The following is a 16720-nucleotide window of genomic DNA, read 5'->3' on the forward strand; positions in this document are numbered from 1 at the left end:
TGTGTGCCAGTAGTTTAGACAGACAGCTCGGTGCATTCAACATGTCAATACCTCTCATAAATACAAGTAGTGATGAAGTCAATCTCTCCTCCACTTTGAGCCAGGAGAGGTGGCATGCATATTATTAATATTAGCTCTTTGTGTACATCCAAGGGCCAGCCGTGCTGCCCTGTTCTGAGCCAGTTGCAATTTTCCTAAGTCCTTTTTTGTGGCACCTGACCACACGACTGAACAGTAGTTAAGGTGCGACAAAACTAGGGCCTGTAGGACCTGCCTTGTTGATAGTGTTGTTAAGAAGGCAGAGCATTGCTTTATTATAGACAGACTTCTCCCCTTCTTAGCTACTACTGTATCAATATGTTTTGACCATGACAGTTTACAATCTGGTGTTACTCCAAGCAGTTTAGTCATCTCAACTTGCTCAGTTTCCACATAATTTATTACAAGATTTAGTTGAAGTTTAGGGTTTAGTGAGTGTTTTGTTCCAAATACAATGCTTTTAGTTTTAGAAATATTTAGGGCTAACTTATGCCACCCACTCTGAAACTAACTGCAGCTCTTTGTTGTGTGTTGCAGTCATTTCAGTCGCTGTAGTAGATGACGTGTATAGTGTTGAGTCATCCACATTAGAGGTCGACCAATTTTGATTTTTCAACGCCGATAACGATTATTGGAGGGCCAACAAAGCCGCTACCGATTAATCGGCCGATTATTATTATGATTTTTATATATATATATATATATATATATATATATACATATATATATATATATATATATATATATATATATATATATATATATATATATATATATATATATATATATATGTATATATACATACACACACACACACACACACACACAGCTCTGAAGTGACAACGATACTGAAGAGTCTGCTTAGGAGACAAATACTCTCAACTGTTTGAATAATAAAAATAGAGTTTAAGTTACCTGTGATGAATGCTGAAAACAAAAACTAATTTCTATATGCAGGAAATCCTATTTTAATAATGGGCATGGTAAGAATTGACTACCAAAGTGCGAGTCATAATTCCCATGACACCTTCTAGCAAAATCTGAAAAGCGGTTCCTTAATTAATTTATTCCATAGGATATTTTTAGATTAACTTAAAATAAGGTCTGTGTTTGGTTTAGGCTTACACCACCTTGCCAATTTTATAACTGTGTAGATATCCATAGGATATAACTCTGATCAATATAAGCGAAGATCATTTTTTTTGTAGAGTGGATTTATGAAAATATGTTGACAAACGTTACCTAGTGAGATTTACACGGGTATCAAAACGCCGAGGCGGTTTAAGCACAAAACACAGACCTTATTTGAAGTAGATCAAGACATTCTCTATGGAAGACATGAACGGTAAAATAACGAAGGAATCCCTTTCAAGTTCAGCCGCAAGTTATTACAGGAATTATGACGCGTCAACTATTTCTCTCTAAACCATATACCTTTGACTATTACGAGTCTGCTGCTGCCTACCACCACTCAATCAGACTGCTCTATCAAATATCAAATCATAGACTTAACTATAATATAATAAACCTTAGGTCATTAATATGGTCAAATCCGGAAACTATCATCTCGAAAACATTATTCTTTCAGTGACATACGGAACCGTTCCGTATTTTATCTAACGGGTGGCATCCATAAGTCTAAATATTCCTGTTACATCGCACAACCTACAATGTTATTTCATAGTTCCGTAAAATTCTGGCAAATTAGTTCGCAACGAGCCAGATTCGGTATACCCTGATTCTGAGTGCAACGAACGCAAGAGAACTGACAGAATTTCACCTGGTTAATATTGCCTGCTAACCTGGATTTCTTTTAGCTAAATATGCAGGTTTAAAAATATATACTTCTGTGTATTGATTTTAAGAAAGGCATTGATGTTTATGGTTAGGTACAGTCGTGCAACGATTGTGCTTTTTTTCGCAAATGCGCTTTTGTTAAATCATCCCCCGTTTGGCGAAGTCTGCTGTCTTTGTTAGGAAGAAATAGTCTTCACAGTTCGCAACAAGCCAGGCGGCCCAAACTGCTGCATATACCCTGACTCTGTTTGCTAGAGAAGTGACACATTTTCCCTAGTTAAAAGAAATTCATGTTAGCAGGCAATATTAAAAGAGGTTAACTAAATATGCAGGTTTAAAAATATATACTTGTGTATTGATTTTAAGAAAGACATTGATGTTTATGGTTAGGTACACGTCGGAGCAAAGACAGTCCTTTTTCACGAATGCGCACCACATCGATTATATGCAAAGCAGGACAGGCTAGATAAACTAGTAATATCATCAACCATGTGTAGTTAACTAGTGTTTATGATTGATTGATTGTTTTTTTATAAGATAAGCGTAATGCTAGCTAGCAACTTACCTTGGCAATGTAAAGTAGGTGATTAGAGCATTGGGCTAGTTAACGTAAGGTTGCATCCCCAAGCTGACAAGGTAAAAATCTGTCATTCTGCCCCTGAACAAGGCAGCACTGTTCCTAGGCCGTCATTGAAAATAAGAATGTGTTCTTTAACTGACTTGCCTAATTAAATAAAAGGTTTTAAAAAAATAAATAATAATAATAATTTGGCAAATCGGTGGCCAAAAATACCGATTACCGATTGTTATGAAAACTTGAAATCGGCCCTAATTAAATCGGCCATTCCGATTAATTGGTCGACCTCTAATCCCCATAGATAGACACTCTGGCTTTACTCAAAGTCAGTGGCATGGCGTTAGTAAAAATTGAAAAAGCAAGGTGCCTAAACAGTTACCCTGGGGAATTCCTGATTCTAACTGGATTATATTTGATAAGCTTCCATTAAAGAACACCCTCTGTGTTCTGTTAGACAAGTAACTCTTTATCCACATTGTAGCAGAGGGTGTAAAGCAATAACACATATGTTTTTCCAGCAGCAGACTATGATCAATAATGTGAAAAGCTGCACTGAAGTCTAACAAGACAGCCTCCACAATAATTTTATCATCAATTTCTCTCAGCCAATCATCAGTCATTTGTGTAAGTGCTGTGCTTGTTGAGTGTCCTTTCCTATAAGCATGCTGAAAATCTGTTGTCAATTTGTTTACTGTAAAATAGCATTGTATCTGGTCAAACACAATTTTTTCTCCAGAAGTTTGCTAAGGGTTGGTAACAGGCTGATTGGTCGGCTATTTGAGCCAGTAAAGGGGGCTTTACTAATCTTGGGTAGCGGAATGACTTTAGCTTCTCTCCAGGCCTGAGGGCACACACTCTCTAGTAGGCTTAAATTGAAGATGTGGCAAATAGGAGTGGCAATATCGTCTGCTATTATCCTCAGTAATTTTCCATCTAGATTGTCATTGTTGATAGACAACAATAATTTTTCCACCTCTTCCACACTGACTTTACGGAATTCAAAAGTACAATTCTTGTCTTTCATCATTTCATACTTGGATGTGTAGTGTCAGCGTTTGTTGCTGGCATGTCATCCCTAAGTTTGCTTATCTTGCCAATGAAAAAGTCATTCAAGTAGTTTGCAATATCAGTGGGCTTTGTGATGAATGAGCCATCTGATTCAATAAATGAAGGAGCCGAGTTGGCCCCAAAGCTTTTTACTATCATTCTTTGTATAATTTATCTTTGTTTCATAGTGTAGTTTGTTTTTATTTTTATTTAGTTTAGTCACATGATTTCTTAATTTTCAGTACGTTTGCCAATCAGTTGAGCTGCCAGACTTATTTGCCATACCTTTTGCCTCATCCCTCTCAACCATACAATTTTTCAATTCCTCATCAATCCAAGGGGATTTAATAGTTTTCACAGTCATTTTCTTAATGGGTGCATGCTTATTAGTAACTGGAATAAATAGTTTCATAAATGCGTCAAGTGCAGCGTCTGGTTGCTCCTCATTACACACCAAAGACCAGCAAATATTCTTTACATCATCAACATATGAATCACTACAAAACTTATTGTATGAACTCTTATACACTATATTAGGCCCAGTCTTTGGAACTTTGGTTTTCCTAGATTTGGCTATTATATTGTGATCACTACATCCTATGGATTTGGATACTGCTTTAAAGCAAATATCCAGGAAAACCAAAGTTCCAGTAACTACCTTGCGAAGGTGTAAGGTCCTCAACCTTTGACCAAAGTGCTTGTTGTTTCTCAGATTGTACAGTCAAGTCGTCTCTTGCTAGACAGAAACATAATTTGTCAAAGACATACAGTATTGCTATGTTATTTGTTTATATGTTTGGGTCTGTAACCCTTGTCATCTATGGTGAGGCAGGCTACATGTAGCAAATAGTGTTATTGATATACTGTAAGAAAATAGAAATGGAAATGAGCTCGGTATATTTAAAATAGCATATTGAGGGTATTTCAGAAAACGATATCTCTGTGGCACACGGTGTAATTACATCACTTGATTCCTTCCCAGGTCTGTCCTAATTGTTACCTGGCCCTCTGTGCTGTAAGTTTTGGGCTCCCGAGTGGTGCAGCGGTCTAAGGCACTGCATCTCAATGCAAGAGGCGTCACTACAGTCTCTGGTTCAAATCCAGGCTGTATCACATCTAGCCGTGATTGGGAGTCCCATAGGGCGGTGAACAATTGGCCCAGCGTCACTGGGGTAGGCTGTCATTGTAAATAAGAATTTGTTAATAACTGACTTGCCTAGTTAAATAAAAGTATAATATTACGTTTTGATCGATTTGGTTCAACCTAAAATAGCAGTCATAGAAAGCATCCTTTAGGGAATTCTCTGAATAAATGGAATGAATTGACATGCATCCTGTTTTCCCAGCATTGCCTACAAACTGCTCTATAGTGTTTTTATTTTTAATTTTTTTATGCATTCAGTACTGGCTCCCTCTTCCATAAGTGGATCTGAGCCCTTCCTATGATAGATTTTTTTATTATTTTTTTCACTCAAGTTTGATCCATGAGCCTCTTGCAATGGCATCTGATCCAATCACACTATTCAAACACGACAAAATTCCTGTAGTACCACAGACTTAAATCCATCAGGACATTCCTGAATTGGACCAGCTTATCATAATGCATCATCTGACAGGCCAATCATACTGGAGGAATTCCAATAATTACACATTTGCGTTCAAATTAAAAGCCACACTTATGATCCCTGAATGAATTAATGCCTTACGATATAAGAAAAAAAGCTGCTACTGTATGACTGAGAATCATCGCTGCAGGCTGTTGATCTTGGCCTGTAAACCTCCCAGCCCATGTAATGTTGAATGATTTAGACTTATTCTCCTCTCATTACCCTTCTGTGTTTTGTGGGAGTTTCTATGAATTAAGCCAATCAGAGAGCAGTGAGTCTATGATGTGTTATGCTGCTGTAATGTCAGCCAGCCTCCAGGCTGGTAAAGCCCCATCATTACTACTGTACTGTATATCCCTATGAGGCTGTAGTGTGATACTACTGACAATTCCCTCTGAGGGGCTTTATAGGAGACTCATACAGACCTATTAGGCTGTAACACGACACCGTTCCAACCCCATTATGATGCTGGAGGAGACCGTTACAACTGTGAAATGATTATGGATGACTTGTAGTCTGCTAGCTAAATAAGATTATTTGTTATCTGTTGAGGTTACTGTAAATTCTCTCAGATTACAATAAAACATATTACTCGATGGAACTCGTATAGCTTTACCCTATAATGACATTTGGCGTTAAGTCCAATAAAGCCTCGACAGTCTATGATCATCCTGTGACATCTCTTTAGATCTAATGAGTTCTAACCCGCTCAGAATTTTATAATCCTATGAAATATCATGTTACTGTTAGAACCCTTTGACAACATCATGATTCCACCAGCATATTCTCAGTGAAGGAGTCCACAAAGGCTCTGAATTCCTCAAGACTGCAAGGCAGGTCTCTTGACATTAGAGAAGTTCTATGAGAGACTGCAATAACATTATGAGACCCACTGTAGCATACCAACTATAATGGGCACAGATACAGTTACACACACATTTACAGTTAACTCACAATGATTGGCTGTGTGTGCGCGTCAGCCAGTTGAAATTCTGAATGCCACTTTGTTCTCCCCCTGCACTGGCTGATCTGGCTAAGAAGCAAAGTATCACATTGTGCCTCCTCAGCAACAGACACAGCAGAACACCCGGCGTCTAGCCTATCACAGGCCAAAAGACCACCCCTCCCTCTCCTCAGAGACACTTTCTCCTGCCCACTCACACATTTACAGTGCCTTCAGAAAGTATTCATACCCCTTGACTTATTCCACATTTTGTTGTGTTACAACCTGAATTCAAAATTGATTAAATCATTTTTTTCTCTCTCACATGTCTACACACAATACCCCATAATGACAAAGTGAAAACATGTTTTTAGAAATGTTAGCCAACTTATTGAAAATGAAACATTAATTTACATAAGTATTCAAACCCCTGAGTCAATACTTTGTAGATGCAGCTTTGGACGCGATTACAGCTTTGAGTCATCTAGGGTATGACTGTATCAGATTTGCACATCTGGATTTGGGGATATTCTCCCATTCTTCTTTGCAGATAGTCTCAAGCAGCTGTTAAGTTAGATGGGGAGCTGCAGTGAGCAGCAATCTTCAAGTCTTTCCACAGATTTTCAATGAGATTCAAGTCTGGGCTTTGGCTGTGCCACTCAAGGACTTTCACATTCTTGTTCTAAAGTCATTCCAGCATTGCTTTGGCTGTATGCTCTGGGGTCATTTTACTGTGGAAACGTAAATCTTCACCCCAGTCTAAGGTTTTTTGCACTCTGAAGCAGGTTTTCATCAAGGATTTGCCTGTATTTGGCTCCATTGATTGTTCCCTTTATCTTTACCTGTCTCCCAGTCCCTGCTGCTGAAAAGCATACCCATAGCATGATGCTGCCACCACCATGCTTCACGGTAGGGATGGTGTTACTGTGACACAGCAGGAGGGTGGAACAGCCACACATACACACCACTCACATAGAGATATATTTGCACACAGATGCGACAGCAGCAAGGAAAGACTGCATTCTTATACACAGAAACTGACATTATTGCTCTTTAAACATTAAGATCAAATCTAACATTGATGTATGCACAGTACACAATGATAAAAGCACTGTTAGTTTGCTCTTGACTCTAATCAACAAATAGCAGGATCGTATAATGCTCTCAACACAAAAACATTCAATCATATTTGAACAAAACTGCATTTTACATTTCTTCCTGGTAAATGGATAATGTAATACTGTATTCTCCAAGTTCATAGGATGAAAATAATTTACCAGGTAAATTGACAGAGAACACATTCTCATTTACAGCAATGACCTGGGGAATAGTTACAGGGGATGAATGAGCCAATTAGAAGCTGGGGATGATTAGGTGGCCATGATGGTATGACAGCCAGATGGGGAATATAGCCAGGACACCAGGGTTAACACTCCTACTCTTACGATAAGTGCCATGGGATCTTTAGTGACCACAGAGAATCAGAACACCCGTTTAATGTCCCACCCGAAAGACAGCACCCGACACAGGGCAACATCCCCAATCACTGCCCTGGGGCATTGGGATATTTTTTAGACCAGAGCAAAGAGTGCCTACTACTGGTCCTCCAACACCACATTCCGCATCATCTGGTGTCCCATTCAGGGACCAACCGGCCTTAACTTCAGAAGCAAGCCAGCAGTAGAATGCAGGGTGGTATGCTGCAGTAGGTAACATGAAAAACGGGTTTGCACATGAAGTGTCAGCCTCACATCACTGTGCCATTGTGAGATGTCCAGTGAGAGAAAAAAAGGCTATTTGTTTGTTTTCGTTGTCATTGCATGGCACACGATGGATGCCTATTACCTCACTAGTGGTCAGTAGGGTAACTATAACCCTGCTGGTCATGTGACTGCTGTGTTGTGTGTCTCACGCTCTGTCCCACCATCCAACCATCTCTCTTCTGCTCCTCTTCACATCTAGACTTCAACTTCATGTTATTTTTTCATCCCTTCTATCTTTCTTTCTCTAGCCTATCCTTTTATTTTTTCACTCCAACTGTTATATTAAAGCTGATGTTGTCGCTCTCAGTTTTATAGATCATATATACTTGCATATGGTAAGACTTGCAGTATGGTGACAGACAGCATCATTTGGCCATCATATTTCTGTGTATGTACACTACCGTTCAAAAGTTTGGGGTCACTTAGAAATGTCCTTGTTTCTGAAAGAAAAGCATGTTTTTTGTCCATTAAAATAACATCAAATTGATCAGAAATACAGTGTAGACATTGTTAATGTTGTAAATGACTATTGTAGCTGGAAACGGCTGGTTTTTAATGGAATATCTACATGGGCGTACAGACGCCCATTATCAGCAACCATCACTCCTGTGTTCCAATGGCACGTTGTGTTAGCTAATCCAAGTTTATCATTTTAAAAGGCTAATGTATCATTAGAAAACCCTTTTACAATTATGTTAGCACATCTGAAAACTGTAGTTCTGATTAAAGAAGCAATAAAACTGGTCTTCTTTAGACTAGTTGAGTATCTGGAGCATCAGCATTTGTGGGTTCGGTTAGAAGCTCAAAATGGCGAGAAACAAATCACTTTTTTCTGAAACTCGTCTGGACAAGCCTCTTGATCTCTTTGGTGTCTCCTTTGTTACTGATTTGCCAAGAAGCTTTTGCCATGGGAACCGGAGGTTGCTAAACTTCACATATTTTCATCAATGTATGGAGAGAAGAGAGGGCAACAAAGAGAGGGGTAAATGTTACACTAACAACCCTGTTGTAATGTATTGTGAAGCATTGCAGACATTATTGGCACTTTAGTCAATAACAACTGATATTCTGTAACCAAGAAGAGGCCCTTACCTGAATCTATGGATTCTATGTCCCTCTTGTCCCCCTCTCCCACCATGCTACAGTACATGTAGTACTACTGACTAGAACTTCTTCCTCATCCATACCTTCAATTACTTTAGTTGCCTTGATCTCGTACCTTATCTCCATCCTATATCCCTAACTCTCAATAGAGCGCCTTAAGCAACCCTAATAACTTTAATAACAACCCCAAAGCTGCTGTTTACCTTTCTGTTTGTATTTCTCTTTGTTTCTCCCAAAGCCCCAGAGAGAGGAGGCAACAGCAGCAGCGCCGCTGGTCTGGTCTGGGTAAAAGAGACAGACATTGTGCAGAAGGGCAGATCGATGTTCCCTAAGATTTTACTGCAGTGGTGCGCAGCCCTGTCGAGTTGTGCCGTTGAAATAGGTAAAGGGTTACACTGCTGCATCGCATCCATGCGCTTCGACAACAAGCTGTTTACGCTGACAAGCTATACGGCACTTTAGCTGACCCATTGCTCGATCATGGCACTGAGTTATGCCATTGAGCTATGGCAGTTAGCTGTTAGCTGTCCCACTATGCTTATGGTTATAACCAGTGCTATGAAGCCATGGTGCAGGGCTGTGTCACAGAGGAGGGATGTGGAGCTGTTGGGTGGCTACACAGTAGCAGCACTGCAATACAGCAGTGTGATGCTATGCCACTGACACTCTGTGTTGCAGCTGTACCCTTGTCAAAGGCATCTCTCTCTCTCTGCTTCTGCAGAGCACATAGCCGCTCCTCGTGCTTCTCTCATCCTATCTGCAGCTCTGCTCTCAAGTCTGTCTACTGCATGCGCACGCACACACACACACACATACACAGACACACACATGCATGCACACACTCACATACACGCACGCACACACACAGACACACACACGCAGACAAACGCACGCACAGACACAGACACACACAGTCTCATTGCCACGCAGACACCTGCTTAACATACACTCTCATGTGGTCAGTTCAGCTAAAGCTATTGTACTCACACACCGCATATACGTCCATCTCCACACACATACTGTACACAAACATACTGTACACACACATACTGTACACACACATACAGTGAGGGGAAAAAGTATTTGATCCCCTGCTGATTTTGTACGTCTGCCCACTGACAAAGAAATGATCAGTCTATAATTTTAATGGTAGGTTTATTTGAACAATGAGAGACAGAATAACAACAAAAGAATCCTGAAAAACGCATGTCAAAAATGTTATAAATTGATTTGCATTTTAATGAGGGAAATAAGTATTTGACCCCCTCTCAATCAGAAAGATTTCTGGCTCCCAGGTGTCTTTTATACAGGTAACGAGCTGAGATTAGGAGCACACTCTTAAAGGGAGTGCTCCTAACCGCAGCTTGTTACCTGTATAAAAGACACCTGTCCACAGAAACAATCAATCAGATTCCAAACTCTCCACCATGGCCAAGACCAAAGAGCTCTCCAAGGATGTCAGGGACAAGATTGTAGACCTACACAAGGCTGGAATGGGCTACAAGACCATCGCCAAGCAGCTTGGTGAGAAGGTGACAACATTTGGTGTGATTATTCGCAAATGGAAGAAACACAAAAGAACTGTCAGTCTCCCTCGGCCTGGGGCTCCATGCAAGATCTCACCTCGTGGAGTTGCAATGATCATGAGAACGGTGAGGAATCAGCCCAGAACTACACAGGAGGATCTTGTCAATGATCTCAAGGCAGCTGGGAGCATAGTCACCAAGAAAAAAATTGGTAACACACTACGCCGTGAAGGACTGAAATCCTGCAGCACCCGCAAGGTCCCCCTGCTCAAGAAAGCACATATACATGCCCGTCTGAAGTTTGCCAATGAACATCTGAATGATTCAGAGGACAACTGGGTGAAAGTGTTGTGGTCAGATGAGACCAAAATGGAGCTCTTTGGCATCAACTCAACTCGCCGTGTTTGGAGGAGGAGGAATGCTGCCTATGACCCCAAGAACACCATCCCCACCGTCAAACATGGAGGTGGAAACATTATGCTTTGGGGGTGTTTCTCTGCTAAGGGGACAGGACAACTTCACTGCATCAAAGGAACGATGGACGGGGCCATGTACCGTCAAATCTTGGGTGAGAACCTCCTTCCCTCAGCCAGGGCATTGAAAATGGGCCGTGGATGGGTATTCCAGCGTGACAATGACCCAAAACACACGGCCAAGGCAACAAAGGAGTGGCTCAAGAAGAAGCACATTAAGGTCCTGGAGTGGCCTAGCCAGTCTCCGGACCTTAATCCCATAGAAAATCTGTGGAGGGAGCTGAAGGTTCGAGTTGCCAAACGTCAGCCTCAAAACCTTAATGACTTGGAGAAGACCTGCAAAGAGGAGTGGGACAAAATCCCTCCTGAGATGTGTGCAAACTTGTTGGCCAACGACAAGAAACGTCTGACCTCTGTGATTGCCAACAAGGGTTTTGCCACCAAGTACTAAGTCATGTTTTGCAGAGGGGTCAAATACTTTTTTCCCTCATTAAAAGGCAAATTAATTTATAAACTTTTTGACGTGCGTTTTCTGGATTTTTTGTTGTTATTCTGTCTCTCACTGTTCAAATACACCTACCATTAAAGTTATAGACTGATCATTTCTTTGTCAGTGGGCAAACGTACAAAATCAGCAGGGGATCAAATACTTTTTTCTCCTCACTGTACACACACATACTGAACACACATACACGCTTTCACACCATTCACATACATATACAGTACATTAACACACTTCCTTACAATCAATAACACAATCTCTCTCACACACATCAATACACACAGTATACTCCAACACATTCCCTCTCTTACATCTCCACATACATCTCCTTGTTCTGTGCTAACTAGTCAGTCAGGACAAAGAGCCATTCTGGGTGAGGCATTTCTGAGAGGCTCTGTCACCCTCAGGAAGTAGAAACATTGAGCAGAGGGAGTACAGCACGCTGCTGATCCCTCTGGGGACGGGATCATTTTCTCTGTCTATCGCTCTCTCTCCTTCTCTATGTCTCTATCCCTCTCTTTACCTCTCTATATCCCTCTCCGTCTCTCCCTCTACCCCTTCTCTTTCTGTCTTCCCCTCTACCTCTCTCTCTCTCTTCCCCCCTACCCTCCTCTTTGTCTTTCCCTCTACCCCCTCTCTTTCTCTCTTCCCCCCTACCCCCTCTCTGTCTTTCCCTCTAGCCCCCCTCTCTCTGTCTTTCCCTCTACCCCCCCACCCTCTGTCTTTCCCTCTACCCCCCCACCCTCTATCTCTGTCTTCCCCCTCTCTTTCTCAATACTGTCTCACACATGCCAGGCTTCCGGCCTGAGTGATTAGGATTTACACACCATGTGTTTCCACTGTACATGTGAAAGCCGGTGGCTCAACAAAGTGCAGAGACTGATGAGAGGTGTTGCAGCCAACAAAGTGCAGAGACTGATGAGAGGTGTTGCAGCCAACAAAGTGCAGAGACTGATGAGAGGTGTTGCAGCCAACAAAGTGCAGAGACTGATGAGAGGTGTTGCAGCCAACAAAGTGCAGAGACTGATGAGAGGTGTTGCAGCCAACAAAGTGCAGAGACTGATGAGAGGTGTTGCAGCCAACAAAGTGCAGAGACTGATGAGAGGTGTTGCAGCCAACAAAGTGCAGAGACTGATGAGAGGTGTTGCAGCCAGAGAGCTGTATGTGTGATTGAGGTGTTGAGACAATTGTTTGGTGAGATAAAAACAGCATCTTTCAATTGAATCTAATTTTTGCAACATTATGTTTCTTAAATTGTCTCTGTTAGAAGTGGTGAACCATGTGGTTTTGTTCAGAAGTTGCACTGCAGTCGTGTGACGGGTGTTATTCACGTTGTGATTAGGTGGAGGATCTCTAATCGAATGCAGGTCTGGAGGAACAAAGCACTTCCCTGCTGGGCTAACACGTTATCCACAGCTGCAGTGAGAGAAGGAGATAGTTGAGAGAGGGAAGTAGAGGGAAGGAGAGAGAGTAATGTGTGTATCCTGTGATTTTCTCAGTTAGGATTATCTTGATTTGAAAGATGTGTAAGTCTCATTAACACTTTAATTTAATTGCAACCCTTTTTTGAGCTATGTAAGGTGTTTGTTTGGCTATCTAAGCAATAATTTTGTACACAAACTGTGTGTAGCACAGGGGCCTGAGAGGAGTTCCCTAATATATATATATATATATATATATATTCTTTTTTGTTAACTGACTTGTCTAGTTAAAGGTAAGAACAAATTCTTATTTACAATGACAGCCAAACCCGGACAATGCTGGGCCAATTGTGCGCCGCCCTATGGGACTCCCAATCACAACCGGATGTGATACAGCCTGAAATCGAACCAGGGCCTATAGTGATGCCTCGTGCACTGAGATGCAGTGCCTTAGACCGCTGCGCCATTCGGGAGCCCTATACCATTAACAAGCTAGTCACCAAGGAACTCTTCGAGAGAGGGGAGAGAAGGTCATTGCCAGGTAGAGGATAAGAGGGCTAGGGAGAGAGAGGAGGGCAAGCGACAGGTGTGCTATTCAAACTGCACACTTTGCATGAACTCTCATGTTTCTCCCTTCTCTCAGTGAGTGCTGCTCTGTCATCTCCTTTTTTCCTTCCTTACACGGACAGGACCACACTTACACGGACAGGACCACACTTACACGGACAGGACCACACTTACACGGACAGGACCACACTTACACGGACAGGACCACACTTACACGGACAGGACCACACTCTCACACTAAAGACAACAACCCCCATGTTCCCGTTCTTTTCTCTTACCACAGACAATGTGTGTCTTTACCATTGCTAAGGACGCCAGGGAAACTAAGCGTGACACTCATTTATCCAAAAGCCAAGGTAAATATAAAAACAAAAAAGGGATTTTAGACAAGGCCTTAAAGAGATAGGACTCAGACTAGAATTAGTGATAACCTTGGGAGAATACAAGGGGGCCTTTGTTGGCTTATATTTATGCCTCTTTTTAATTGTCTCTTTAAGAAATGCATGGTGTGGTGATGCAGTGATGGGTTGTACAGTAACTGATATCAAAAGCTTACAGGGCTTATCTTAGACTTGTGTGATGGTTTAAGGCCTCTGTGTGACCCTGTGTGTGATTTCTGCACTCTACCGACTTTTATCACCTATTGATATCTACTTTCTTATGGTGAATTAATACATTCTGAAAGGATGTAATTGAAAAGAAAAAAACTCAAGGAAATAAAACAACGTATCAGGACAGCGAGCAGTAAACCACTGTAGATTATTGATTATCCAAGCTACAGTAAATAACTGAAATTGATCAGCGGAATAGTTTTAGTTGACAACTCTGATGGGCCTACATAAATCAAGGCTTAGGCTTGAAGCATTTCCTTTCTGCATTTACAGACAGCCAGATGTGATGTTAGGCTATAGTTCAAAATATAGGTCTGGGTTGATGGTAGAGAGTAATAATAGCTTTACTATGAAGTCGATTATGTTTCATGCTGACCATTCAGACTTAACCCTAAAGTAGACGTGTGGAATGCTACTGGGTGTTCTACTCTGCTGAAAACATGTCCTTTCTGGTTTCATTTTTTTTACCTTTATTTAACTAGGCAAGTCAGTTAAGAACAAATTCTTAATTACAATGACAGCCTGGGTTAACTGCCTTGTTCAGGGGCAGAACAACAGATTTTTACCTTGGGGATTTGATCTAGCAACCTTTCAGTTACAGGCCCAACACTCTAACCACTAGGCTACCTGCTGCCTCATGCATGAGTGTGTGAGCACGCCAGAGGCAGTGAGTGCAGTATGGGCCAGCCAGTGAAACAGAGCAGAAGCAGTGCAGTATGGGCCAGCCAGCGAAACAGAGCAGAAGCAGTGCAGAACAGGCCCTAATGCTGGGAAAAATAGGACATCATCCACAGTAGAACACGCAGTACTTCCCCAGAGGGACAAACAGTCAAATCAAAAGTTTATTTGTCACGGGCGACGAATACAACAGGTGTAGACCTTACAGTGAAATTCTTACTTACAGGCTCTAACCAATAGTGCGTAAAAAAAGGTGTGTCTGTGTAGGTAAGTAAAGAAATAAAACACAGTAAAAAGACATTTGAAAATATGAGTAGCAAGGCTATATACAGACACCGGTTAGTCAGGCTTATTGAGGTAGTATGTACGGTTAAAGTGACTATGCATATATGATGAACAGAGAGTAGCAGTAGCGTAAAAAGGGGGGTTGGCGGGTAGTGGGACACAATGCAGATAGCCCTGTTAGCCAATGTGCGGGAGCACTGGTTGGTCGGGCCAATTTTATTTCTTTTTTTTCACCTTTTTTAACCAGGTAAGCTAGTTGAGAACAAGTTCTCATTTACAACTGCGACCTGGCCAAGATAAAGCAAAGCAGTGTGACAGAAACAACAGTGTGACAGAAACAACAGAGTTAGATGGAATAAACAAGCGTACAGTACATAACACAATAGAAAAAAGAAAGTCTATATACAGTGTGTGCAAATGGAATGAGGTATGGCAATAAATAGGCCATAGTAGCAAAGTATTTACAATTTAGCAGATTAACACTGGAGTGATAGATGAGCAGATGATGGTGTGTGAGTAGTGATACCGGTGTGCAAAAGAGCAGCAAAGTAAATAAAACCAATATGGGGATGAGGTAGGTAGATTGGGTGGGCTATGTACAGCTGCAGCGATCGGTTAGCTGCTCAGATAGCTGATGTTTAAAGTTAGTGAGGGAAATGTAAGGCTCCAGCTTCAGCGATTTTTGCAATTTGTTCCAGTCACTGGCAGCAGAGAACTGGAAGGAAAGGCAGGCCAAAGGAGGTGTTGGCTTTGGGGATGACCAGTGAGATATACCTGCTGGAGCGCGTGCTACGGGTGGGTGTTGTTATTGTGACCAGTGAGCTGAGATAAGACGGAGCTTTACCTAGCATAGACTTGTAGATGACCTGGAGCCAGTGGGTTTGGCGACTAATATGTAGTGAGGGCCAGCCGACTAGAGCATACAGGTCGCAGTGGTGGTTGGTATAAGGCGCTTTGGTAACAAAGCAGATGGCACTGTGATAGACTGCATCCAATTTGCTGAGTAGAGTATTGGAAGCTATTTTGTAGATGACGTCGCCGAAGTCGAGGATCAGTAGGATAGTCAGTTTTACTAGGGTAAGTTTGGCGGCGTGAGTGAAGGAGGCTTTGTTGCGAAATAGAAAGCCGATTCTAGATTTGATTTTGGATTGGAGTCTGGAAGGAGAGTTTACAGTCTAGCCAGACACCTAGGTATTTGTAGTTGTCCACGTATTCTAGGTCAGAACCGTCCAGAGTAGTGATGCTAGGCGGGCGGGTGCGGGCAGAGAACGTTTGAAAAGCATGCATTTGGTTTTGCTAGCGTTTAAGAGCAGTTGGAGGCCAAGGAAGGAGTGTTGTATGGCATTGAAGCTCGTTTGAAGGTTTGTTAACACTGTGTCCAAAGAAGGGCCAGATGTATACAGAATGGTGATGTCTGCGTAGAGGTGGATCAAAGAATCACCCGCAGCAAGAGCGACATCGTTGATATATACAGAGAAAAGAGTCGGCCAGAGAATTGAACCCTGTGGTACCCCCATAGAGACTGCCAGAGGTCCGGACAACAGGCCCTCTGATTCTACACACTGAACTCTATCTGCGAAGTAGTTGGTGAACCAGGCGCGGCAGTCATTTGAGAAACCAAGGCTATTGAGTCTGCCAATAAGAATACAGTGATTGACAGAGTCAAAAGCCTTGGCCAGGTCGATGAAGACGGCTGCACAGTACTGTCTTTTATCGATGGCAAGTTATGATATCGTTTAGTACCTTGTGCGTGGCTGAGGTGCACCCGTGACCAGCTCGG

The 16720-nt window shown here is 41.9% G+C and overlaps 1 protein-coding gene across 2 annotated transcripts in view; it reads left to right on the forward strand.

Moving 5' to 3' along the window:
- The window catches only part of LOC115158538 (cancer-related regulator of actin dynamics homolog), a 63204-nt gene that overhangs the window by 14527 nt on the left and 31957 nt on the right, over positions 1-16720 (forward strand). For both annotated transcript variants that reach the window (XM_029707622.1, XM_029707621.1), the window contains exon 2: positions 9116-9259. In XM_029707622.1, the coding sequence (XP_029563482.1) occupies positions 9199-9259 (61 nt within the window). In that variant the 5' untranslated portion in view covers positions 9116-9198. The remainder of the gene's footprint in view (positions 1-9115; positions 9260-16720) is intronic.

This window comes from Salmo trutta, chromosome 22, assembly GCF_901001165.1.
Source record: "Salmo trutta chromosome 22, fSalTru1.1, whole genome shotgun sequence".
NCBI classification, from domain to species: Eukaryota; Metazoa; Chordata; class Actinopteri; order Salmoniformes; family Salmonidae; genus Salmo; species Salmo trutta.